This window comes from Palaemon carinicauda, chromosome 3, assembly GCF_036898095.1.
Source record: "Palaemon carinicauda isolate YSFRI2023 chromosome 3, ASM3689809v2, whole genome shotgun sequence".
Taxonomy (NCBI): Eukaryota; Metazoa; Arthropoda; class Malacostraca; order Decapoda; family Palaemonidae; genus Palaemon; species Palaemon carinicauda.
In genome coordinates this window covers 150894915-150921751 of record NC_090727.1, presented here as the reverse complement: position 1 = coordinate 150921751, position 26837 = coordinate 150894915, and the positions used below count along the sequence as shown (strand labels likewise).

General features: G+C 44.6%; 1 protein-coding gene across 1 annotated transcript in view; it reads right to left on the bottom strand.

Moving 5' to 3' along the window:
- The window catches only part of LOC137638640 (ferritin, heavy subunit-like), a 31210-nt gene extending 5618 nt beyond the window's left edge, over positions 1–25592 (bottom strand). The window contains exons 1-3 of the mRNA XM_068370903.1: positions 25379–25592; positions 14296–14397; positions 10024–10146 (exon numbers count right to left, since the gene is read on the bottom strand). Coding sequence (XP_068227004.1) covers positions 10024–10146; positions 14296–14397; positions 25379–25480 — 327 coding nt within the window. The 5' untranslated portion in view covers positions 25481–25592. The remainder of the gene's footprint in view (positions 1–10023; positions 10147–14295; positions 14398–25378) is intronic.
- Positions 25593–26837: the final 1245 nt, after the last annotated feature.

Here is a 26837-nt window from a genome sequence, read left to right as displayed (position 1 = left end):
TCAATACCATCTCAGCAAATGAGCGGATAAGCATGGTTTTAATTTTTTTACATTTAACACAGTAGCTGTACCATTTACTAAAGGCAAACATACTGAAGTAGTACCCGCTAACTTTTGAAAAATACTACTGAATTTACCCTATTAAAAAAATTTGATATTTTGGGGAATGATATCAAATTGTTAACTGACCTAGTCTAGTCACATCGAAACCCTAAAATTGAAGAGCGAGAAATCTTTTTATGTTTTAAATGTTGTCTCCTGTTTAATTATGGAGTAGACAAGGACTTTTAGAGCCTGTAAGATAAAACCTTCAACATGGCACCCACATATTCTGTAAATTGCAAGAACTGGATGTTGCACATAGCATGGGTCTTAGAATATACATAGGTCCATTTATAACTTTATATATCGAGAACATACAGTATGTGGATACAAACAAATTACCACTTGATCTGCATGGAGGAATTAGGTTTGCATTAACATTTAGAATCTGTCCCTAACAACCCTTCCTTCAATTTAAAAATATTATAAAGGCATAAGAGCTAAAATTAATCCCTAGTTTAAATGTGTTTTTAGCAACATAAATGTTAGTATTTCAACCAGAATGAAGATTAGTCATACACACCTCATACAAATACATTTTAGACAGTAGCAATGCATCAATGCGTGTTCATTTTGACAAATTACTGGCAGATGAGCACATTAAGGCGTGCTGCTCAAAATATGACAAATTCGAAGATAATTTGTATTTTTCCTAACCATACAAACCTTAGCTATTTACAAAGGGTTATTACTTTTAGCGTAGCTGAAATGGCGAGCCATTAGAATTTAACGAGGGTGTATTACCCCCGCGCTAGTTAGCGGGGGGGTAGGGGAGTGGTAGCTAGCTACCCCTCCTCCCCCTCACACACAGGTGAATACTCACTTTCACTTAGAGGTAGGACTTGTCTTGGGGGACAGGGCTGGCGGGCAAATATGTGTAAATAGCTAAGGTTTGTATGGTTAGGAAAAATACAAATTATCTTCGAATTTGTCATTTGTTCCGTAACCGAAATACAAACCACGCTATTTACAAAGGGTGACTTATCCCTTAGGAAGGGTGGAAAGTCCCCAGCCATACTGGCTTTGGCTTTACCCGGGGACTCAGAATCCGAGTGAGTCGCACTCGAGAAAAGGAGTCCCTGCACCTCACAAGTTCCTTGCACCGCAAGGAACCATGTGGCCTACGTAAGCTTGTGTGTGAAGGAAGAAGTGTGACCCGTCCTAGGCAGTTGACCTGGAGTTCCAGAAGGAACTCTGGGTTAGGACGTTCCCAATACCACCTCGTCAGGGTATGGGGGACGCGACAGTATTGACTCAATACTCGGAACACAAGGAAGCATGGTTTACCTGCAGAGGTTCGAGGTCAGCTATGCAGAGACCAGGATGCTGCTTCCCCGTAGAGGGGATGATGAAGAAAGAAGTAAGGGCCAGACATACTTCTTTCGTTCATGCAGACTAAAACCTGATAACAATGCCCTCAACCTTCTGCTACCTGTCCAAAAAGGAGCCTGAGGTTAGACCAGCTGTTGTGTAGCCACCACAGAGCGATAGAAAACGTATCGAGACTCCTGTGGGTCACGCCCTGCAGGAAGCGGGCTGCGAAGGTCATCAGACGCTTCCAGACTCCAGCTTGTAGCACCTGCGTCACAGAGTAGTATTACTCGAAGGCGAGGGACGTTGCGATGTATCCAACATCGTGCTGTAGGGCGACGTGACGGGGGAGGGTCTGAAGACAGGTCGAGATGAATGTCCTTGAGTCCGGGCTGAAGAGGTATACTGGTGACTCTCCCCCCATGTCCTCCTTGTGTTCCCAAATCGGCTGCAACTGAGGCCAAACTGCAGCTGTTCCCAGCGCTAACCTCTCGATTCCTGTACTGGCAAGAAAGAGAAGGTCTTGGGACATCAGACACAGAATGGAGACTCAAAATCTTGAATGAATCGGACCGAAGGGTCGGGACCCTCAGATTCTGAGTCTAGCCAACAACTCAGGAGCGAGCCTGAATGTTGCCTTCCCCTCTTCCTTAGAAAGGGGGGGGAGTAGTAAGAGACCAAGAAGATTGCTTACACACTGGCCGTGGCCAGAGTGAGCAGAAGACCCAAGGCGGAATACAATCCGAGGCCTGTCATAAAAGGGTCTTGAGAAGATCTCTTAAAGGACTAAAAGTCCGAGCCATGCTCCAAGTTGGAGGTCTTCCTCCGACTAGGGCAGGGACGATCGTAGCTTCGCATGAGCGAGGATAGATCCAGCGGGCAGGAAAAAGTTATTCCTTTAAGCCTGAAGGTCAGGGAAAGGCTGAGCGACAGGCTTCATTGCCAAGAGCGGAAAGGAGTTTCCTCCCGCCGAAAGGCAATAAGACCGTTATTGCTGGAGAAGAGGCCTCACGGGAAGAGGTATATCTCCCACGGCACCAACCACCTTAGACTCTTCACTTTGCCTGGGAGACCCCTGTGGATGACTATCGCAGATGACGCGACCTCCGTACCGCGACTGTAGCGGGTTGTCTCTTCTAGAGGAGGAAGCGTAGCGTCTCCAGGCATGAAGCCGAAGCGACGTCCCGGTTCGGGAGAGATGTCGCAGTGTGGTTGCTTGAGTAGTCTGCGCCGTGGGAGAAGCTCTCCCGGGAGTTCCGTCAGGGGAAGCAGAGGGTCCAGAAACCGTTCTGCGCATAGTCCCAGTGGAGCTCTCCCATTGAAAGGTTGACAGACAACCTGGTTTTGTTGAGACCCATTGTCCGCAGACAAAAAGGAGGGAAGACGCAGGCGTCGAAGTTGTCCCACCATCACCGGAATGCATCTTGCCAGAGTCTCGGGGTCTGAGACTGGGGGGAAAACTAGCGGAAGCTTGAGGTTCCAAGCTGTCGCGATCAGGTCCCCCAGACCAGCACTTGCTGGTTACCCAAGGTCAAAGACCCTTAGGTACACTCTCTCTATGAGGCTCTGCTCGGATAGTCTGAGAGAAACATTCCCCTGCCTGGAATGAGAGAGCCGATGGTGGAATTGAGAGAATCTCAATCATCCCGGTATCTCTACTGCAAGATGTGAAGGTGTGAAAATGCGTCCCCTGCTGGTTAGCATGAAGTCGACACGCAACGGGGCGACTTGGCAGGAGCGGTAGGATCTGAAGAGGGGCCAGACTAAGGCCCTTAAGCCTGCCTGAATGATGGAGAGGTATCCTTCAGGTCTTGACCATAGGCCTGGACCGGAACATGCCCCCCCCCCTTTCCTTTGACGAGTCCGAGAACCGCATCAAGAATGTGGGGAAAGGACGAGAATATCCACTACCATCAAGAGGCTCCATAGGTCAACACCCATTGCAGGTTTAATAGTTCCGCTGGTCCCATAGGGCCAGGGAGTCCGGTTAAACATTGCCTGAAGCCACCGGAACTTGGATCGCCCCACATGGAACTTATCCTGAGGCGACCGTTCGGACTATAAACGGGTCAATGAGGAAAGAAGAACTAGGAAACGTTCCAAGGTAGGGCTGAAAACTCTGCTTGACTGAGAACAGGTACTGCGACTCTCCTCAGTCTTGCCACAGTCAACCGAAAGGAAGGCTCGGAGGATGTGGTAACAGAATCTGGCGTCCCCAGGTGGTCACCCATCCAAGTACCGACGTTGCTTAACCTCGCTGGACGGACGAGAAGCGGGGTTTCCAACGTGGTAAGGCGGTTGACTCAATATCATGGCCAGATACTCCAGATGTTGAGGCAGAGGAAGAGAAGGCTCCAAGCAAAATACCATGAGCCCACACTCATGGTCAGCATTCGGAAGCTTTTCCCGGCGCTGAAGAAGGTCGAAACCCGAGCCTACCGGAGTTGACCAGCCCTCCAAACAGCAGAGGAGGCGGAAGTCTGCACCTGAGCGGCCAAGAGGAAGGCAGGGAGAGTTCTCTGGGGAAACAAACCTGCTATGCCACGGCGGGATAGCCACACTGCATCATAAGCAGGAATACTTGCAGTTTAGGCTGAATTCGACGAGCACCCTGGAAGATGGATGGAATGGAAACTGAAAGTACCCGTCCTTCCGATCCAGGGTTAAAGGAGTCCTGTCGCCTCGTTACCAGTCTGATCGATTCTGCTGGTCTACGCTGGCCAAAGTTTGTTCGACAAACTTGATCAGGGCTGAGAGGTCGACTATGGACATCCCCTCTCAGATCCTTCCTTACAAGAAAGGATCGACTGAGGGGGCCGGGGGTGAAGCCGTCGATGATCCTAAGGAAGACCTTCGCCTAAGGTATGGATCATTCTGCCCAACCGGGCAACTCTGCTGATGCTATGGCATAGAGGTTCAGAGACACTGAATTCGCTGACAGAGACGGCAGGCGCGATATCCTTGGCTACTCACAGAGATTGTGCGGGAATGGGCATCGGGAAGCTGTCATTCGGATGAGTAACCTTAAGCATCCTCCCAGCGAAAAAACCTGCAATCCTAGAGTTCGTGAACTCCTTTTAGGACTATGCCCCCCCGGGGGAGTCTCCCGTGCCATCTGTTCCTGACAGGAGGAAACTGCAATTGGACACCTTGTCCCAGTTGTCGTAGCCGATAACTTAAGCCGACGTGGTTGAAAGAAAAGGGAGCTGGAGCCCTGCAGAGTCTGGAAGAAAGCGCCTTGGAGGAGTGAAACCGGAAGTCGATTTACTCCGCACAGCAGATGTTTAAGTCTCTGTCCTTGGGCAAAGACAAAACTCTTCTCAAGGATGGAAGGGTGTCTGAGGTCGTTGACCTCCACAGATGAGACACCCGAAGGAAGCCTTCAGTCAGTGCGTCCAGATGGTACAACATCGAGCTTGTCCGCAAGTAGATACTTAACGACGAAAGGCCAAGGTGCCTGAGCTCGAGAGGAGGAAAGTACCCTTGATCTTCCTGTAGCTTCCTTGAACCAAACCTCGGGCCGTAACCGAGGAGGGAAAGAACCTGGTAAGCTCCCAGAGGAAGAGGTAAGCAGTCACCCCTTGTCCGATGGAGAAATCTTCAACGGAAAGCCCCCCCGCCAAAAATCCTTCCAGGGCGGGAGAAGGAGAGAGTACTCGTGCAGGAGAGGGGACCCTCGAGACCGACCTCTTGGGAACCAACTTCGCCCTGGGGGAAGTCACCACGAAGTCCACTCCTCTCTTTCTCTTCAGCGTAGGAGAGACAGCCGCTGGTTTGTTACCCTGGCCGGTGAGTGCTGGTTTCATAACCCTCATTAACGCCCGTGCCAGCGGATCAAACCATGTCTGCTGCTCCAAGGACACAGAGTCCGAAATCCTCGCTAAGGTGAAAGGGATCGGGCGATCCTTTGGAGAGGACACGACGGTTCCTGCCTGAAAAGAAGGTGGGAAGAATGCTGTACTGACCTGTCTTCGTCCTGCACTACCAACCTGTGCTTGGATGGAGGTGATCCCGAGTGCCGCCTAGGAGCACGCGTCCCTGTTGCTACCACCGGCTGTGGAATTCGCCGCGAACTATGGTCGCGCGAGGGCGAACGGTCGCGCAAAGGCGAATGGTCGCGCGGGCGCACAGGCGAGTGGTCGCGCGGGCGCGCAGGCGAGCGGTCGCGAGGGCGCGCAGGCGAGCGATCGCGCGGGCGCGCAGGCGAGCGATCGCGCGGGCGCGCAGGCGAGCGATCGCGCGGGCGCGCAGGCGAGCGATCGCGCGGGCGCGCAGGCGAATGGGCGTGACGGCGAGGGATCGTGCTGCCGCGTAGGTGAAGAAGATCGCTGGCGGTAAGCGATGGCGAGCAGCATGTGTAGGTGAATGATCGCGTGATAGGGTGCGATGGTGATCAGCATCCGCAAGAGGGCGAGCGTTCAGGGTTGTGCGATGAGGAGCAGCATGCGTAAGCGGGCAATCGTGCAGGGTTGTGCGATGGCGAGCAGCATGCGCAGGTGAATGATCGCGTGAAAGGGTGCGATGGTGATCAGCATCTGCAGGAGGGCGATCGTTCAGGGTTGTGCGATGAGGAGCAGCATGCGTAAGCGGGCAATCGTTCAGGGTTGTGCGATGGCGAGCAGCATGCGCAGGTGAATGATCGCGTGAAAGGGTGCGATGGTGATCAGCATCCGCAAGAGGGCGATCGTTCAGGGTTGTGCGATGAGGAGCAGCATGCGTAAGCGGGCAATCGTTCAGGGTTGTGCGATGGCGATCAGCATCCGCAGTTGAGGGTCGCGCGATGGCGATCAGCATCCGCAGTTGAGGGTCGCGCGATGGCGATCAGCATCCGCAGTTGAGGGTCGCGCGATGGCGATCAGCATCCGCAGTTGAGGGTCGCGCGATGGCGATCAGCATCCGCAGTTGAGGGTCGCGCGATGGCGATCAGCATCCGCAGTTGAGGGTCGCGCGATGGCGATCAGCATCCGCAGTTGAGGGTCGCGCGATGGCGATCAGCATCCGCAGTTGAGGGTCGCGCGATGGCGATCAGCATCCGCAGTTGAGGGTCGCGCGATGGCGATCAGCATCCGCAGTTGAGGGTCGCGCGATGGCGATCAGCATCCGCAGTTGAGGGTCGCGCGATGGCGATCAGCATCCGCAGTTGAGGGTCGCGCGATGGCGATCAGCATCCGCAGTTGAGGGTCGCGCGATGGCGATCAGCATCCGCAGTTGAGGGTCGCGCGATGGCGATCAGCATCCGCAGTTGAGGGTCGCGCGATGGCGATCAGCATCCGCAGTTGAGGGTCGCGCGATGGCGATCAGCATCCGCAGTTGAGGGTCGCGCGATGGCGATCAGCATCCGCAGTTGAGGGTCGCGCGATGGCGATCAGCATCCGCAGTTGAGGGTCGCGCGATGGCGATCAGCATCCGCAGTTGAGGGTCGCGCGATGGCGATCAGCATCCGCAGTTGAGGGTCGCGCGATGGCGATCAGCATCCGCAGTTGAGGGTCGCGCGATGGCGATCAGCATCCGCAGTTGAGGGTCGCGCGATGGCGATCAGCATCCGCAGTTGAGGGTCGCGCGATGGCGATCAGCATCCGCAGTTGAGGGTCGCGCGATGGCGATCAGCATCCGCAGTTGAGGGTCGCGCGATGGCGATCAGCATCCGCAGTTGAGGGTCGCGCGATGGCGATCAGCATCCGCAGTTGAGGGTCGCGCGATGGCGATCAGCATCCGCAGTTGAGGGTCGCGCGATGGCGATCAGCATCCGCAGTTGAGGGTCGCGCGATGGCGATCAGCATCCGCAGTTGAGGGTCGCGCGATGGCGATCAGCATCCGCAGTTGAGGGTCGCGCGATGGCGATCAGCATCCGCAGTTGAGGGTCGCGCGATGGCGATCAGCATCCGCAGTTGAGGGTCGCGCGATGGCGATCAGCATCCGCAGTTGAGGGTCGCGCGATGGCGATCAGCATCCGCAGTTGAGGGTCGCGCGATGGCGATCAGCATCCGCAGTTGAGGGACGCGCGATGGCGATCAGCATCCGCAGTTGAGGGTCGCGCGATGGCGATCAGCATCCGCAGTTGAGCTAGTAGCTGGCGAACCATGTTCCTTCAGAAGTGTTGGAGAACGTTGGCGTGCCAGCTGTAACACACGTGGGCGATCCGGAGATCGCTGGCGAGCTGATGATCGCTGACGAGCTGACGATCGCTGGCGAGCTGATGATCGCTGACGAGCTGATGATCGCTGACGAGCTGATGATCGCTGACGAGCAGAAGGCTACGCGTGGAAGCCTGCGCAAAGAAGAGTCCTTGACCCCGACCTGAACCGAAGTTCTAGATCGCGAGGGCGAACGTGGGCGCACAGGGCACTTAACAGGAACCGCAGGGAAGATCATCTTGAAAGCGCTGACGAACAGGAGAGCGCTGACGAACAGAAGGGCGCGCAGGGAAACCCTGACACGCAAGGGAAGAACCCCCGTGGGGGCAACCCTTTGCCCCGAAGGGATCATTGTCCGCCGGGAGACTGATGTCCGTCGGAAGACCGCTGTCCGTCGGGAAGACCGTTGTCCGTCGGGAAGACCGTTGTCCGTCGGGAAGACCGTTGCCCGTCGGGAGACGAGATTAGACTGCTGTCCATCTGCACCAAGACGGAAGATCGAGAAAAAGAAGTTGTAGGCTGCAAACGGAGATTCAAAAAGGCGCCTCAAGCACCCTTATAGGGAGATGAGAGGCCCTTACGACGAGGCGGACGGAGGGCCTTACGGCGAGGGAGGCCAACAGCAACAGCAACAGAAGAAACCTCCGAAGAGGAGTCTCTATATGAGTGTACTCTCTCGCGAACGACAGAGAAACACTTCGTGGAAGAGACTGGTCAGCCAGTGACCTAAAAGGGGCAATCCTCCGAAGAGGAGCCCCTGCAGTTGCCCAGCCCCTTGAGCGAAACTGCAGGTGCGACCGCTCAGCACCAAGAGCATAGTCGCACGAAAAAAAGGCAAGAGAAGAACCCCCCAAAAGAGGAAAAGCTCAAGCCTGGACAGGAAAAAACTTCCCTCGGAAGGAAAGTTATCCGCCCAAGGAGGCAAGCCTCCTGACTGTTCTAAAATGAACTGGAGAGCTGTCCGTCGACACGGGAGTACTACCAGTAGAAGGAGACACGCCCCTGACGACAATACAAGGGGGGAGGCAGCAACAGCCGAATCCCCAGGACTCAACCAGACAGCTCACACCGTTGCTATATTACAGAAACGAACTAGATCGGTAACTGTAAAAAAAAAAATAAAACAAATAATATTAGTACACATTCATTCCCCCGGGAAGGCTCCGAAGAGGAATCCCGAGGAAAAGGAACAAGAATTACACAACAGGCACGTGCCCTCACAACCACTTACACTCGCGGAAGGAGAGCTGTAACCAAAACAGAATTATAACAATTATAATTATGTAACTATGTAATTATGTAATTTAAAAAAAGAATGAACACTAAAGAAAAAAACGAAAACCCCGAAAGGAATCGTTCTACAAGCTGAAAAATTAACAACTACAATTAGATTCATAAACTAATTGAGACAAAATGTACGGCGTAGCAACCCCACCCACACGGGAAGGAAGCTACAAGGGCGTAGTAAAACATAGTAAAAGGGTGAACGACCTCAAGAGAGAGAGAGAGAGAAAGACCGAAGTCAAACTCGATCGCAACCCATAAAATTAGGCCGTGGTGGCCTAACTGCCGAGGCCTCCACGTAGATATCGTACACTACACACACACATCTGAAAAGGAAACTTACTTATTTCTATACTCAAATATATATACAAACATGAAAACATGTTTACATATATATTGAGTAAAAGAAAAGTAAGCGATTAAGTAAAGACAAAACAGACAATGGCTGCCAAGCGAGGACCAAGACAGAGACGTCTGTCACAGTCCGAGCCAAAAGTGAAAGTGAGTATTCACCTGTGTGTGAGGGGGAGGAGGGGTAGCTAGCTACCACTCCCCTACCCCCCCGCTAACTAGCGCGGGGGTAATACACCCTCGTTAAATTCTAATGGCTCGCCATTTCAGCTACGCTAAAAGTAATAACCCTTTGTAAATAGCGTGGTTTGTATTTCGGTTACGGAACAAATATACAAATAAGCATCGAAAATACCCTCTAGATGGTAAATCCATTGATGATATTTTAGATTATGTAAATGTTTTTTTTTGGGGGGGGCATATGACAAAATTGAGCTTTTGAATGAAATTTGAATTAATTTCATTTTTAATGAATTAATCTTTATGTGGGAATGGAATGCACTTATGGGTGAATGGTTTTTCAAATATTTTATCATATTTTTAATCATTAAAAAACTGTACTGAATGACCTTACCCGTCCTAGTGTCTGGCTCCTGGCCTAAATTTTATAATACAATCCAAGTTAAGGATACATTGCAGCACTTAGAATTTTGAATAATGAACTATAACCTAGAGAGCAATTGTTATAATTTGCGAGTGGATTAAGGTAAAAAAAATATGTTACCCATAACATGTAATAATGGAAGCAGTCATTATCAATGAAGAATATTGTATAAACTTTTAGGATACTATCAATCAGGCTTAAAAAGAGCAATGATAAACAACTAAAGTCTGTTCTTACCTTATTAACCTTCTTTTTCATATCCAGTGCATTAATAACATTTGGAAGAGCATCATTCTGTACCTTGAAAATCTGGGAAGATATGTTCTGCAGTTCTAGACGGCCCCCTCTTTTGTTTAAATACTGAAAATCATACATACTGAATAAGAGAACTTGAAAGTTAAAACAATCAACACTTTTGTGAATTGAAATCAAAATTGAAATTCAAACTGTCAAGAAATTCCTACCATAAATTTTGAACTGTAATACATAATAGTAATGTAAACTTCAGAGTAAGACCTACTATTAGTTTTGCCCCTCGAATTACAATTTGAGTGAATAAATAGTTTTAAAAAGAACAATGATGCTGCATTAGATTAAAAAAAAAATGGAAAATGTCCAGGGAAATAAAATGAATTCAATTGCACTTTTGAAAGTCTCAAATTGATTTGAAGTATAAACTTTACAAAATTATGCTGGTTTTGATCTTACATTTTACAATGCATTAGACTGCAGCAATACAACACAAAATGGGCATATTCTGTGGTGCTAAAAGTAATTCCTTCAAACTGGACATATTCTGTAGTGTAAAAGTTATTCCTTGTAAATTAAACTTCAACACCATTACACTTTCCTCTAACAAACATTGACCTTAAATATGAAACACAGTTCAACATGACTCTAAAATCAATATATCAATAAATTACAAATGTGAGGAGACAGATTAAATGAATACAGTATATCTATAAATTGCACACGGAAGACAAATTTGAATGAGATAAAAACAACTGGGTAAAAGTTATAAGGCTTCTAAATCTAAAATCTTAAATCCATACAATTTAGAAGTACAGTAAATGCAATTACAATAGTTCAGAAGTGCCAACATCACAACCTCGGTGTACTAATACGATTTTTTCCCTCTCTTTCTCCGACATGCATCCTCCCCTTTGAGGAACCAACATACCCTCTCATACCTGCTATGCCTCAATCGGAACAGTGGAGGACAACGAGGACTGACTGTTAAATAATGAATGAATCACCTGACAAAAGCGTTGAGGATGGGGAGAGACCTATTACTTTTCAGAGGTACAGTAACTGGAAATAGTATTTAAATTAAAAACACTTTTTGTTTCTGCAAATCTTACTTTTTTTACCTCTTGAAAGCTACAATTGAAAATTTCTTAACCCCCAGAAACAAATTTTTTTATGCCCAGATACTGAAATTGACAATTTCTTACCACCTGAAACTGACAACTTTTTTATGACCATGTAGCTGAAATTGACAATTTCTTTCCCTCTAAAGCCAGAAACTGACAACTTTTTTTATGACCAGATGGCTGAAATTGACAACTTCTTACCCTCAAACTAGAAACTGACAACTTTTTTATGACCAGATAGCTGTAAATGACAACTTCTTATCCCCTGACAGCCGAAATTTACAATTTTTTACATTCTGATAGCTGAAATTAAACATCTCTTACAGCGTGGACACACATGCGAGTCTAGCGAAGATCAGATAATCTTTCTCATATCTGTGATGAGAAGCCTTCTAAGATTCATCTTCACAGGTGATGGGCGAAGGTTTTCTCGATGGAAAGATCGATTCCCTTGGAGAACTCTGTAGGTGCTCACTCCTCTGCCTTTGGAAGGCAGCTACTAAAGTACACCCTAGCAGAGACAAGGTCGATGGAATCTGACTGGGAGGAGAAGGAAGCCGTGGGCACTTCTTTCCCTTACCCGAGACTGCAGAAGATGAAGATTGACAATTGACTACATATTCCGGAGTCCTGGGTTAGACCTGGGTCAGTAGCATCCTATGCAATGTCAGCAGGTGAAGGCAGGGCCATAGAGGAAGGCCTAGTCTTAGAAATAGCTAAAGATTGCCGAGGCTTCTCCGTCAACTGAATGGCCCTCATACCCTTAGAAAGGCCACAGAGCCTTTAGGGTGTTGTCCTTAGCAGGGTCACCATTTAAAAAGGCAATTTCAGGCTCACTCTGAAATGAAGAGAGGGAGCTACCCGGTTCTCTGGGGGGAGTAAATAGGCTTACCTCACTCAGAGCTTGTCTTGGGGCAAGTCCGAGTCGTCGTCCTTCTTCATTACAGCCATGGGAGAAGGAGACAGAAGGTTTATAAGCTCAAGTACCAGAAGGACAAGAAAGAGGTTTAGTGAATTTCTTTGACCTTGAAGAAGACACCAAAGGCAAAGAATCTCACTTTGCCATACTCCTGCTACTCTTTACATTCCTCACAGTGATGACTACACACACTTATGACTTCTGCAAGAAGGGCACAATGAATGGGGATCTAGAGCTCCCGGTTATAAAAGAGCTACATTTGTAATCCAGGAATCATGGGTAGGACCGCATGCTGCTACGTTTTTATCCATTCTCAGGGTTACACAGCAATCTGCATAATAAAAGTGTAAATATAGCCATGTTTGTTGCACCACGAGTACATCTCAACTACTCAGTGAGCTGGCAGAAGCCAGGGTTTCCCCATTACCTGACAGTAACTACCAACACTTCTTTTAACAACAGAGTTTCCACCCCTGCTGAAATCATACGATACTCCTATTGAAGGACGAAGATTTGTCTTTGTGTAGGAACAAATATCATTCCTTCCCAGCAATTGCGATGAACTTGCATGATTTTCAGATTTCTAATTTTTCCGCTTAACTATTTAAATAAGCTGTATGACCTTCACGATTACTTAAATTTAATTTCATTCTTTCCTTTTTATGCTTTACAGAAATATGTCCTTGCATCCAACTATTCATACAGCGAATTGTCTGGTCACCACAGGGAAGAGCTCACCACTGAGGAGCTGCAAGAGCTTGAAAAGAAATACAAGACTAGGATAGATGCACTATCTTCAAAGGAGATATAATATGCCGCTATTTAACTGATCACGGATATCTTCACAAAATGAATGGATGAATGTCCAAATTCAGTAGAGAAGTAAAACCAAAAAAGTCCCAAAAAGCCATAGTACTCTTGTCTGGAATGACCAGACAAGGTTACATTTTAGAAACATCCGGATGAGAAGGCAGAGACAAAATTCATTGGACACATCGTCTAAAGAAACTTGATGAGCCTCAACCATGTCGAAGGCAGGGAAAACATTGTGTAGAAAAAGAAAAAACCCAGAACTCAAGATGCCTGAAGTTTTATTGGAAAGAGACTCTCCTTCCAAATAATAACATTTCTTCTTTATACCTTCCCTCTCCACCATACTCATAGTCATTAGACTCCTCTCAGCAAGGTTAAGCGGAGGTTAGATTTTACTTTATTTCAGATAATTACTTTCAGTACTTATTAATTTTAGTATTGAGTAGTGCATAAATCACTTATAAAACTTTTTATATGCAAAATTTCTTTGGTACAGGTGTTGATTGGTATAGGTCTTTGGTTTTGGAACTAAAGAGCATATATCAAGGTACTGGCAACTGCACCAATATTAAAGAGATTGAAAAAATCACAAGAGTGAAAAAGCTATACTGCAATAACAATACATAATAGCAAAGTTGTTGAAAGTATATAATTACTAGTCTGCTGAACAGTACATTTACCATAATATATTCAAAGCTTTGTCTACTGTGTCTGGTGACCAAACAAGCCAACTGTTAGTAGCAAATTAGAAATTCATTCAATATCAAATTTTCTGGCAATCAGATTAAAAATCTAAAATATATCGTCCAGTACAGATTTACAAAATTTTAAAGCATTCCACATCAGAAGCTGCAATGAGAGAGAGAGAGAGAGAGAGAGAGAGAGAGAGAGAGAGAGAGAGAGAGAGAGAGAGAGAGAGAGAGAGAGAAAAAAAGGGGAGAGAGAAAAAAAGGGGAGAGAGAGAGAGAGAGAGAGAGAGAGTGAGCATGTCAGCTATGAGAAAATTTCAAGTAGATTTAAATTGTCTGAATAACATAGGTAAAATACTGTACTGTATCACTATAGTGCACCTCAAGTCAGACCTTCCAAACCAAAAGTATTTCATATACCTCATCAAAATGGGTCGACCACTTCCAAATAGTACTGAATAAGCACTTTTCCCTATAATATGATAATTGACTACTCTCAGAACATTCACTAAACAGTGGTCAAAAGCATCAAAGCTCGCGCGAGGGTAGTAACCTCTGCATTCCATGCTTTTATCTTTCTCTGGTATATTTGGAAGATTTATATCAGAAAAGTGTAAAGAAGGACTTTTCACCGGGCGTCACAGGTCTCTCCCCAGAAATAGATTTTTCCTTCGTCAAAATCCCTTTTTTCATTATAAATAACAATCTTAATTACCTTCATGAGCATCTCTGCGTGGTCATTTGCTATCTTGCTGGCCTTTCCAAAGTACTTTGCAAAACCAGGAAGCGCAATATCATCCCGAGCAAAATGGTGCCTCTGTTGAGAGTAAAAATGTTCATCAGAATATAGCGAATGTATAAAGTTTTTGTCTTAAGAAAATCCACATATCTACCATTCAACTGAGATTTCTTATTTTTACCAGGGGAGCCTTTCATTACTGGAACAGATTACTTCTTAAGCAGGGTTTAAAGTGATGTTTGAACATGTGAATGGGATACAGTATTTGGTTTTCAAATGGTTCCAAGAAAGTCTGTTCTAGTCTGACTTTTGTGGGAGGGGCTTCATTGTTCACAAACCATATACATTTGTGACTACCTGACACCTCTTCAAACCGTTTGACAAGCAAGTTCAACAACCGGGTTCGATTGTGTAAACCCCCTTTTAATGAGCATGGAATACCTTTATGTATGATTTCTTATTTAAAATTCTTAAAAACTATTGTACTTCCCATAAATACTTCTTAACCCTTTTACCCCCAGGCTATTTGGAAATTTCCAACCCTTAACCCCCAGGGGGTTATATTTTTCCCAGCACATTTTGCAGTATATTTTTTTTTAAATTGCTCTAACAGCCTTAATTTTTGTCATAGAGAGGTCAGATTGGTTTCATTCTCTTGGAAAATGCCTGAATTTTCTCAAAAAATTATCAAAAATATGAAAAAAAAAAATTTTATACCATTTTTTGCAAGGACGTACCGGTACGTCCATGAGGGTAAAGGGATGGCTTTTGTGAAACGTACCAGGGGGTAAAAGGGTTAATACTGTACAAAAGACAAAAGACAGTCATAATACAACTGAGGCGTCTTAAAAAATTACTTTAATATGAAAACACCAAGCACCCAGGCAGCATTAGAATTCAAGAAGTTTTAATAAGCTCTTATTGAGACTAAGACAATAAAAGCAATCAGAAACTCCAACAAGAACTTCAGAAGAATGCATGCACAATAATCACATATAGAAAATAGAAAAAACACCCGAAATACAACAACATAGTACTCTTCATATTTGTATCAGTACACTAAATGCATTATTCCTCATTTGTCCCTCATATTACCTAAAAAGAAAGGTGATAAACCTTGCAGACTTCAACAATTTCTTGACGAGATACAGCATTAGTCAATCTATATTTAAACTGGTACAGTATTCTCAAGTCTATTTAAAGAAGTAGCTAAAATGTGTTTTATCCTATCACTCTACAGAGTCTAGATTATAATTTTTTTTTCAACCTGCCAGGATTTTATGTAGCCCTCTAACCAAACCGAGATCTATGAATTATTCTAGCTAACACACATCCATGAATTAACCTAGCCTACCGATGTATAGATCCATGAATTATCCTAGTGTAAACCATTTCAATATCAATGAAATATCATCATCAATGAATTATCCAAGCCTACCCATGTTGGCATCAATTTTCCTAGCTTACTAATATTGGCATAAATGAATTATCCTATTCAACCCACGATGGTATCAATGAATTATCTTAGCCTACTCATACTGACATCAATTAATTACCATAGCCTACCAATGCTAAAATTAATGAATTAGCCTAGCTTACCCATGTACACATCATTGAATTACCATAGCCTACCCATGAATTATCCCTAGCCTAACCATGCTGATGTTATGAATTATCCTAGCCTACCCATGCTGATGTTATGAATTATCCTAGCCTACCCATGCTGATGTTATGAATTATCCTAGCCTACCCATGCTGATGTTATGAATTATCCTAGCCTACCCATGCTGATGTTATGAATTATCCTAGCCTACTCATGCTGATGTTATGAATTATCCTACCCTACCCATACTAATGTTAAGAATTATCCCAACCTACTCATGCTGATGTTATGAATTATCCTACCCTACCCATATTAATGTTATGAATTATCCCAACCTACTCATGCTGATGTTAAGAATTATCCTAGCATACTCTTGCTGACATAAATGAATTATCCTAGCCTAGCCTTGTTGACATCCATGAATTATCCTAGCATACTCTTGCTGACATAAATGAATTATCCTAGCCTACCCTTTTTGAAATCTTTGAATTATCCTTACCTACCCATGTGGACATCATTGAATTATCATATCCTACACGCAACACTTACCGTAGTCTAATACAGCCCAACCCACACCAACAAGGAATACAACTCACAATAAATACAATGTATAAACTTCACCAAGTTGAACGCACTTGATGATCATATAACCCAGTGAATTCAAGAAATTGCAAAGCTCATGACTTGGAAATTGAGAGATTAGCTGAAAATACAGACATACTAGGGATGTAATAAATAGCACATATGTAAATATTCAGTGTTATAAAACATGTAAATATTCAGAGTTATAAAACATGTAAATATTCAGTGTTATAAAACATGTAAATATTCAGTGTTATAAAACATGTAAATATTCAGTGTTATAAAACATGTAAATATTCAGTGTTATAAAACATGTAAATATTCAGTGTTATAAAACATGTAAATATGTTATTTTTATTAGTAAAATAAATTTTTGAATATACTTACCCGATAATCATGTAGCTGTCAACTCTGTTGCCGACAGAAATCTACGGTAGGGATACGCCAGCGATCGCTATACAGGTGGGGGTGAACACCACAGCGCCATCTGTGGTCAGGTACTCTAGTACTTCTTGTCAACACCACCTCAATTTTTTCCTCGGTCCACTGGTTCTCTATGGGGAGGAAGGGTGGGTCAATTAAATCATGATTATCGGGTAAGTATATTCAAAAATTTATTTTACTAATGAAAATAACATTTTTCAATATTAATCTTACCCGATAATCATGTAGCTGATTCACACCCAGGGTGGTGGGTGGAGACCAGCATACATGTTAACACAGAAGCTAAGTATCCCGTATTTTATTTTATTAGTTATTCAAAAATAACATAAAATAAATAAGTACCTGGTAAGGAAGACGACTTGAACCATTACTCTGCCTTTATTAAGTACGTCTTTCTTACTGAGCGTAGCGGTCCTCTTAGGATGCTGAACGACTCTTAGGTGCTGAAGTATAAAGGGCTGCAACCCATACTAAAGGACCTCATCACAACCTTTAACCTTGGCGCTTCTCAAGAAAGAATTGACCACCCGCCAAATCAACAAGGATGTGGAAGGCTTCTTAGCCAACCGTACAACCCATAAAAAGTATTCAAGAGAAAGGTTAAAAAGGTTATGGGATTATGGGAATGTAGTGGCTGAGCCCCCGCCTACTACTGCATTCGTTGCTACGAATGGTCCCAGGGTGTAGCAGTTCTCGTAAAGAGACTGGACATCTTTGAGATAGAATGATGCGAACACTGACTTGCTTCTCCAATAGGTTGCATCCATAACACTCTGCAGAGAACGGTTCTGTTTGAGGGCCACTGAAGTAGCCACAGCTCTCACTTCATGTGTCCTTACCTTCAGCAAAGCAAGGTCTTCTTCCTTCAGATGAGAATGTGCTTCCCTAATTAGGAGCCTGAATAGGTAAGAAACTGAGTTCTTAGACCTTGGAAGAGAAGGCTTCTTGATAGCCCACCATAAGGCTTCTGATTGTCCTCGTAAAGGTTATGACCTTTTTAGATAGTACCTAAGAGCTCTAACTGGGCAAAGTACTCTCTCCAGTTCGTCCCCCACCAAGTTGGACAGGCTTGGGATCTCGAACGACTTAGGCCAAGGACGTGAAGGAAGCTCGTTTTAGCAAAAAACCGAGCTGCAAGGAACATTTAGCCGTTTCAGATGTGAAAACTATGTTCCTGCTGAAGGCGTGGATCTCACTTACTCTTTTAGCTGTTGTCAAGCACACGAGGAAAAGAGTTTTTAATGTGAGGTCCTTAAAAGAGGCTGATTGGAGAGGTTCAAATCTTGATGACATAAGGAACCTTAGGACCACGTCTAGATTCCAGCCTGGAGTGGACAACCGACGTTCCTTTGAGGTCTTAAAAGACCTAAGGAGGTCCTGTAGATCTTTGTTGGTGGAAAGATCCAAGCCTCTGTGGCGGAAGACCGCTGCCAACATACTTCTGTAACCCTTAATCGTAGGAGCTGAAAGGGATCTTACGTTCCTTAGATGTAACAGGAAGTCAGCAATCTGGGTTACAGTGGTACTGGATGAGGAAACTGCATTGGCTTTGTACCAGCTTCGGAAGACTTCCCCTTTAGACTGATAGACTCTGAGAGTGGATGTCCTCCTTGCTCTGGCAATCGCTCTGGCTGCCTCCTTCGAAAAGCCCCTAGCTCTTGAGAGTCTTTCGAAAGTCTGAAGGCAGTCAGACGAAGAGCGTGGAGGTTTGGATGTACCTTCTTTACGTGAGGTAGACGTAGAAGGTCCACTCCTAGAGGAAGAGTCCTGGGAATGTCGACCAGCCATTGCAGTACCTCTATGAACCATTCTCTCGCGGGCCAGAGCGGAGCCAACCAACGTCAGCCGTGTCCCTTTGCGAGAGGCGAACTTCTGAAGTACCCTGTTGACAATCTTGAACGGCGGGAATGCATACAGGTCGAGATGGGACCAATCCAGCAGAAAAGCATCCACGTGAACTGCTGCTGGGTCTGGAATCGGAGAACAATACAACGGGAGCCTCTAGGTTATCGAGGTAGCGAACAGATCTATGGTTGGCTGACCCCACAGGGCCCAAAGTCTGCTGCAAACATTCTTGTGAAGGGTCCACTCTGTGGGGATGACCTGACCCTTCCGGCTAAGGCGATCTGCCATGACATTCATATCGCCCTGAATGAACCTCGTTACCAGCGTGAGCTTTCGATCTTTTAACCAGATGAGGAGTTCCCTTGCGATCTAGAACAACTTCCACGAATGAGTCCCTCCCTGCTTGGAGATGTAAGCCAAGGCTGTGGTGTTGTCAGAGTCCACCTCCACCACCTTGTTAAGCTGGAGGGACTTGAAGTTTATCAAGGTCAGATGAACCGCCAACAGCTCCTTGCAATAGATGTGAAGTGTCCTTAGCTCCTGATTCCATGTTCCCGAGCATTCCTGTCCGTCCAAAGTCGCACCCCAGCCCGTGTCTGATGCGTCAGAGAAGAGACGGCGGTCGGGTTTCTGAACAGCCAAAGGTAGACTTCCTTGAGAAGAAAGCTGTTCTTTCACCACGTGAGAGTAGACCTCTTCTCTTCGGAAACAGGAACTGAGATCGTCTCTAGCGTCATGTCCTTTATCCAGTGAGCCGCTAGATGATACTGAAGGGGGGGAGGTGGGGTCTCCCTAACTCGATGAACAGTGCCAGCGATGAAAGTGTCCCTGTTAGACTCATCCACTACCTGACTGAGCATCGGTTCCTTCTCAGCATGCTCTGGATGCAATCTAGGGCTTAGTATATCTTTGGGGTCGACGGAAAAGCCCGAAAAGCTCGACTCTGAAGATCCATACCCAGGTAGACAATGGTCTGGGATGGGACGAGCTGGGACTCCTCAAAATTGACCAGGAGGCCCAGTTCCTTGGTCAGATCCATAGTCCATCTGAGAATCTCCAGACAGCGACGACTTGTGGGAGCTCTTAAAAGCTAGTCGTCTGACGGAGCCGGACACAAGATCATGGTACTGCTGCACAGTCTGTGAACTGTCAACCATGGGGAAGCGAGGAAGTACAGTGACAACCCGAAGCTGTCTAGACTGTCTGGGTCGTACAGACAACTCCTTATCGGGTTGCTGAGGTTGCCGCACTGCGTCACAACAAGACACTTCTGCTGGTTGTTGAACGTCTTCCCAGTGACACACTGACTCCGTAAACAAAAAATCCTCTAACAAGGACTAAGCTTGGACTGCATGTCTTGCAACACAGCTCAAGGTCTATGGGAGCAGGTGTGGTAACAGACGGGGTTAGCGACTGAAGTGGAACCATTACCCTCCCTGGAAGCATGCTATGCTTAAATAAAAGTCCATAGGAGGCTAAGCAGCTAAAGGCTCCTCTCCAAATGACAGAGTCCTCAAGGGAAAATCAGAAGGAGGGAGAATAGCACTTTCTCATCTACAGGAACCATATCCGAGAAAAGCTAAGTTCTCTCAGTGAGGGTTTCACTGGTGCAAAAGCAGCAGACTAGAAGGCAACGTTATGAAACTGCTTGACAGTCTAGTGAGTTGGCAACAACCAAAGATGTGTGACTGAGAAGCATGCGGTAAGGTATGCAGAGCATGCTGTATGTAGAGCATGCTGTAAGGTAAGCATGTTGCATGGCGTGCGGCTTATGCTGCATGGGATGAGGCTCATGCTGCATGGGATGAGGCTCATGCTGCATGGTATGAGACTCATGCTGTATGGGATGAGGCTCAAGCTGCAAGGGATGAGGCTTATGCCGCATGCGTTGAGGAGGATGCCGCATAGTATGAGGCTCCTGCCTCATGGGTTGAGGCGGTTGCCGCATAGCATGAGGCTTTTGCCTCATGATTTGAGGAGGATGCCGCATAGCATGAGGCTCCTCATAAGCATGAGGCTGCCTGATGGGTAGAGGAGGATTTTTTAAAGAAATCTGAACCTGACACTAATCTAGCTGTCCAAGGATTTACCTGGTGAGACATCAGTCTCTTTACCAGCGAGTTTTACCAGATTTCCCCGGGCCACCACGTGACACAATTGGTAGTAATTCATTCAAATTACCCCTAATGAGTCAATATGGATAAATATCAACACAACATCGTGTTCAAATAGAAATAAATTTCTACCTCATACTTGGGATCGAACGCTAGCCCCTTCTAATGAAAGGCCAGGTCGAAACTAACCATGCCACGAGAGCCCATTCAAGAGTTGAGGTTCTTGCCTCAAGAGTGGAGGTGGCTGCCGCAAGAGTTGAGGTTGCTGCCTCAAGGATGGTGGAGGTTGCCGCAACGCAAGAGGTTGCTGCATAGCGCTGGTATCTGGCAACTCCCAATGCGGCAGCTCACGCGTGGAGGTAGGTTGAGGAACCTCAACATCATACGTCTGGCAGGGTGGACTGCGCAGAGGTGGAGTTGAGGTTGCTGCCTCGAGGATGGTGGAGGTTGTCGCACCGCAAGAGGTAGCTGCCTCGAGGATGGAGGAGGTAGTCGCAACGCAAGAGGCTCCTACCTCAAGGGTAGAGGAGGTTGCTGCAAAGCATAAGGCTCCTGCCTCAAGTGTTGAGGAGGTTGCCGCGTGGCAAGAGGCTCCTGCCTCAAGGAAAGGGGAGGTTGCTGCACAGAGCTGGTATCTGGCAACTCCCAACGCGGCAGCTCACGCATGGAGGTAGCTTGAGGAACCTCAACATCATACGTCTGGCAGGCTGGACTGCGTAGAGGTGGAGGAGCGCTCGCAGGAGGAGGTGTGTTAACCTTCTCTGCCTGAAACTCCTGCATCAACACCGCAAGCTGAGACTGCATTGTCAGCAGCATAGACCACTAGAGTTTAAGAAAGACAACAACAAACGGAGCTACTGTCCGTTGAAACTGAGGGTCTAAAACAGCTGGTGCGGCAACAGACGGAGTTACTGTCTGTTGCGATACCACCTTGCCTCTCTGGGAGGTGTGCAGTTGTCGTACTGCAGCAAGTCCGAACTGACCCAGTGCTAATGGCACCACCTAGGAGTTGGACTTGCGCGGAAGGGACCGACTTGCACTTAAAAGCTGCAAGATTTGGTCCATGGTTTCTGCGAGAAACCTCTTCCGCAGACGAGGAATAAATGGGCTCTCTCGTCTTTGTGTGGGTGGGGTGATCACGTCGGCTACGTGAGTTGGTTACACCCGAAACCACGGAGGGAAAAGTCTGTTCGTCGATCAAGGCCTGCTGAACCCGTAAGTCCTTCGACATTACTTCTCCCCTGGGCTTGGGAGCTTGTAAGAGGTCCCAGACCAGGCGAACAACTGGCACGAACAGACGAACCCTCGAACGCAACACTGTAACACTATGCGCTTATCACTTTATCACTTTTGATTTTCTGTTTGCACTTATTTCACTGAACTCAAAACTTTAAGTGGTTTGTACCTGAAACACGCAATTCTATCCTTCATTAAAAGTTAGTAATTGCGAAAACAGTATTACAATGTAACAGAAAAACATAATGAAAGATAAATAATTCAGTGGCTGGAAAAGAGATTAAACACTAGATCAAATAAACTACGTTTAAAATCTCTCACCGCATAAAGTCTGAGAACAAGAATAAAACTCTAGAAACGTTTACCTTCTTCCCTTAAAGAGACTAGGGAGAAGAGCAAAAACGATAACAACGTTACCCGCTTGAACGAAACGTTTACCCTCCTCTCTCTCCCTCCGTCTCTATCTCTCTCTCTCTCTCTCTCTTGACTTAGCACCTGAGAGAAGAGCCCAATTATATATATCGTTAAAACATATTATTGTTAAAGGAAAAAAAAAAAAAAAAACTGAAAGGTTTCCCACATAAAAAGTTCCTTTATTAGAATAGAACCATTTAAGCTAAGAAAGAATGAACAAAACGCTAGAATCGGTTTACTCTTACTGCAACGTGACACCGTGATAGACTCTCTCTATCGTAACGATAGAGCGCAAGTTGAACGTTCTGAACGTCAACAACTGCAGAGACAAAACAAAACGTTAGTTCAACTTTGAAAACAGTACAAGACTATCAAAGAAATTCTTTCAAAAACATTAAAATGGCATAATATGTTAACAGGTACAAACGAAATGACGGGCTCAAAGTTAATTAACTTCGGTTCCAAGAAAAGACCGCCTACTATTAGGAAAGGTCGAATATAAACAAATATAAAAATTAATTTTAATAAGTTTATAATAAAAGGAAGTTAATCAAAGAGGCCTATAAAAGGCGGAGAGATATAAAATAAATCTATAACTTTGTTAAGCAAAATTAAGAGAGTCTATACTCTCTTCGACACCAACACTTCCGTCTAAGGGAAGGGTCGGCCATTTAAAAGTGAAAGAGAGTTCAATTAAATCAAATTAATTCCAAAAACTTGCTAAGCTAATGATATAGCTTCCTGAATAGCGAAGGCTAAACTCTAGAGCAAATACATCACCAAATCGTGAGCAATAACTCCAGAATCAACAGCGTATCCATGTAGGTCTAGCCGGAGGCACGACAGAGGAAAAATTGAGGTGGTGTTGACAAGAAGTACTAGAGTACCTGACCACAGATGGCGCTGTGGTGTTCACCCCCACCTGTATAGCGATCGCTGGCGTATCCCTACCGTAGATTTCTGTCGGCAACAGAGTTGACAGCTACATGATTATCGGGTAAGATTAATATTGAAAAATTCAGAGTTATAAAACATGTAAATATTCAGTGTTATAAAAAAATTCAAATTCCAGAATTGATAACTGAGAAATACTTTGTTCAATAAGAAACTGAAGACTTTCTGGTTCTCTAGGTGCTTTGATAATGTGGATTTAACAATAAATACCAGTTATGCAGTGTGAAATGCAATATAGCTTAGAATGTATACAATAAACTAATTTTGTAGGTCTTGTAGAGAGTAGGGTTCCCCTCTGTCATAGGATCAGGAAAGAAGTCTATTATAAGTATCATTGATGTATTGGCGTTGTCTTAACCTAGGTAAACTATCTATCTGCAGCTAACATGACGATCATGCCAAGACAAAAGAGTTAAACTCTCTAGCCTAATAAGACAAAAGTGGTGCATATAAGACCAATTCTATTGTAGTATTGACGACACAACTTTACAGTGTTGATTAGGTCATTACGAAATAAAAACAGTAAATATACGACACTTTAACACTAGCAAAACTGAAATTCCCTATAAGAAATGGAAGAGTGCTGGCTAGTTTGGTATTTTTCTCTATAGGTTTAATGGGGCCTGGGGCATCATAACTAATGTATCGGTCGATTAAAATGAAGTCTATCTCTTATTCTAAGTCCATTGTTTACATTTGGGAGACTGATGGCAAGTTAGTGCACATGCATGACTTGCACTCGCTTTGGCCAGTTTTCCAGTTTTTTGAATGACTTAAATCATTATCTGGGTTTTTTAACCAATTAGGAGCTTAAAAATATTTATGCAAAAGTTCCCGTATGGTTTTCAACAACAGCCCCTTTTTTCCACCATTCCCTTCGGTTAAAGCTGGACCACTGTCACATAAGGACGTCTCTAAGAGGGAACTTAAGAGAAATACAATCTAATTTCAAAATTTACTGTAATTTCATCTACGTCAGCGATTGATTGTGAAGGAAACGCTCTCCGTTCAGTGAATAGCTATTGTGACTCATGTGAAAGTAAAAAGTAACCCTGGAATAATGACAAGGGTGTCGCGAGCACAGCTCAACATGTACCACTTGCCAGAACACAAGAGCAGCGAGATTATTTGCAATCGAACCGAGCCACGGCGGAGTAAAAACCAGTGTAAGGTTTAGTGAATTATAGGTAATTATGATACTTTAATTTTCATTCAATTAAAAGTCACTTACATGAACCATATATGTTTCCAACTGGTTATCTTGTGTTAATTTGTATTTCTGACCATTATTATTGCAGCACATCACTCTATTTTGGCATTTCCCCCACAAAAAAAAAGGGGGTGTATGTATGATAGCAACCACCTGTATGTATTATTATGGCTAACTTAGAATGCGGCAGTGTAAGGGGGGTCGCAAGGGGGCGTTAGGGGTCGCAAGGGGGCGTTAGGGGTCGCAAGGGGGCGTTAGCGGCCCCATTAGGTATGTAGGTAAGGACGCGGCTTGTAGGTTAGGTAAGGAAGAATAGTTTAGTTAAGTTGACTATTCTTAATCCACACAGGAGGAACTGGCCGCTGAAATACAAAGGCTCCAAATTACCATATATTTACCATGAAAAACAAAGAGATACAAAACAAAGGAGTTGTAGTTTACAAGGTCACGTACGATTTGGGCTCCATAAGCGTAACTAACTACAATTACCAATGAGAATAATAATTGGTATATAATTCAAGCAAAGATGATTATCCAGATAATATTGTCCTGAATTATCATAAGAATAATTCGCACAAATACCAAAGGTAGCCTTGAGTAACACGGAAGCTACCGTAATAATATACAATGAAACCGAGATGAGTAACACTTACTTACCAAATTTGTAAATACATAGCTTATGTGGAGCTGCAAATTGATGTGGTTATTCAGTGCTGCTTCACAATCCTCGTGGAAGTTCTGTCGTATAGCACTAGCCATTTTAACAGCGATTAACACCAAAGACTTTGATGAACACAAACCACAGAAAGTTGACAAGTCCTGTTTTGGAGAGAGTCGTCGACTAAACAACACGCCAAAATTTCTTGTTTACATCTAACAGCTGGTATGTCACGTGACTCCGACGGTGACTGCAAGGACTTGTCAGAAATAGATTTTTGTTATCGTTGCTTGCACTGTTATTTTGTCCTAAATTAAAGAAATTAAAATTTTAAAATCTGATAAGGGGAGATTACGACCATTAATGTAGGGAGCAGATGATAAATCGATTGAATTTTCAAATGAAAAGGAAATTACGAATCGCATGACGTTGGTATCAGGGTTGCCAGGTTGGCCTTTTTTCCGGCCAAAAAAAACTCAAATTTGACCTTTTGTATTTAAATAGGTTGCCCTTTAGTAATATGAAAAAAGCCGAGCCTTAAATACTATATTTTTTACCTTTTTCTATTAATGGGTTGGCCTTTTAAAGCCTCTGTTGATTAGAAATTGACCTTTTCTCATTTGCAATACCTGGCAACCCTGGTTGGTATGCAAAAATCATTGGTCTTGCTTGCACGCAATCTCAGTACATGCTTGCACGTGTAACAGGCGGTACTTCTCAAGATAATGAGGCAAATTAGGCAATGTAAATAGAAATGAAGAATGACAGAACTGATGATACACTAGGTTTCTAAGAGATCGCATATCAATAACATTCACCATTTTCATCTACAGTACATATTTGCTCGTACATCACTGGTTATGTAAGAGCAAATGATGAAAGAATGAGAAATATTTTCTTTCTCTTAATGCAGAATGAACAGAACTTATAAGCACTCCGTTAAAGAAATTGACATTCTGCATATAAAAATAACTGTAATTCATGTGAAGGTAGTATATTAGATTGAAATAATCTTCACCTGATGTTAAATGGAGCATTATCAGACTTTTAGTAACGATTATCCGCTACTTTTATTTAAATAAATCGTAAATGAAATTTAATACTACTGACTACATACCAGTAATTATGAATTCTATTATATATCAATGTTACGAAAAAATAATGGGAGAAGATGGGTCATATTATTATTATTATTATTATTATTATTATTATTATTATTATTATTATTATTATTGTTATTAATATTATTATTATTATTATTATTATTCAATTTCTAACGACCTAGTTTAACTCAATTTAGACTTAGTGTTATTTCTTGAATGACACACATTTGTAATTATTCTTGGATAAGACAAAAGCTTACCCAACCCTTCCCCGTTAAATGAACAAGTTCTAAAAGCTGTTAATTTACTTCACACCCCTCTAAAAGGAATTCATTTTTGGGGAGGAACGATGAAA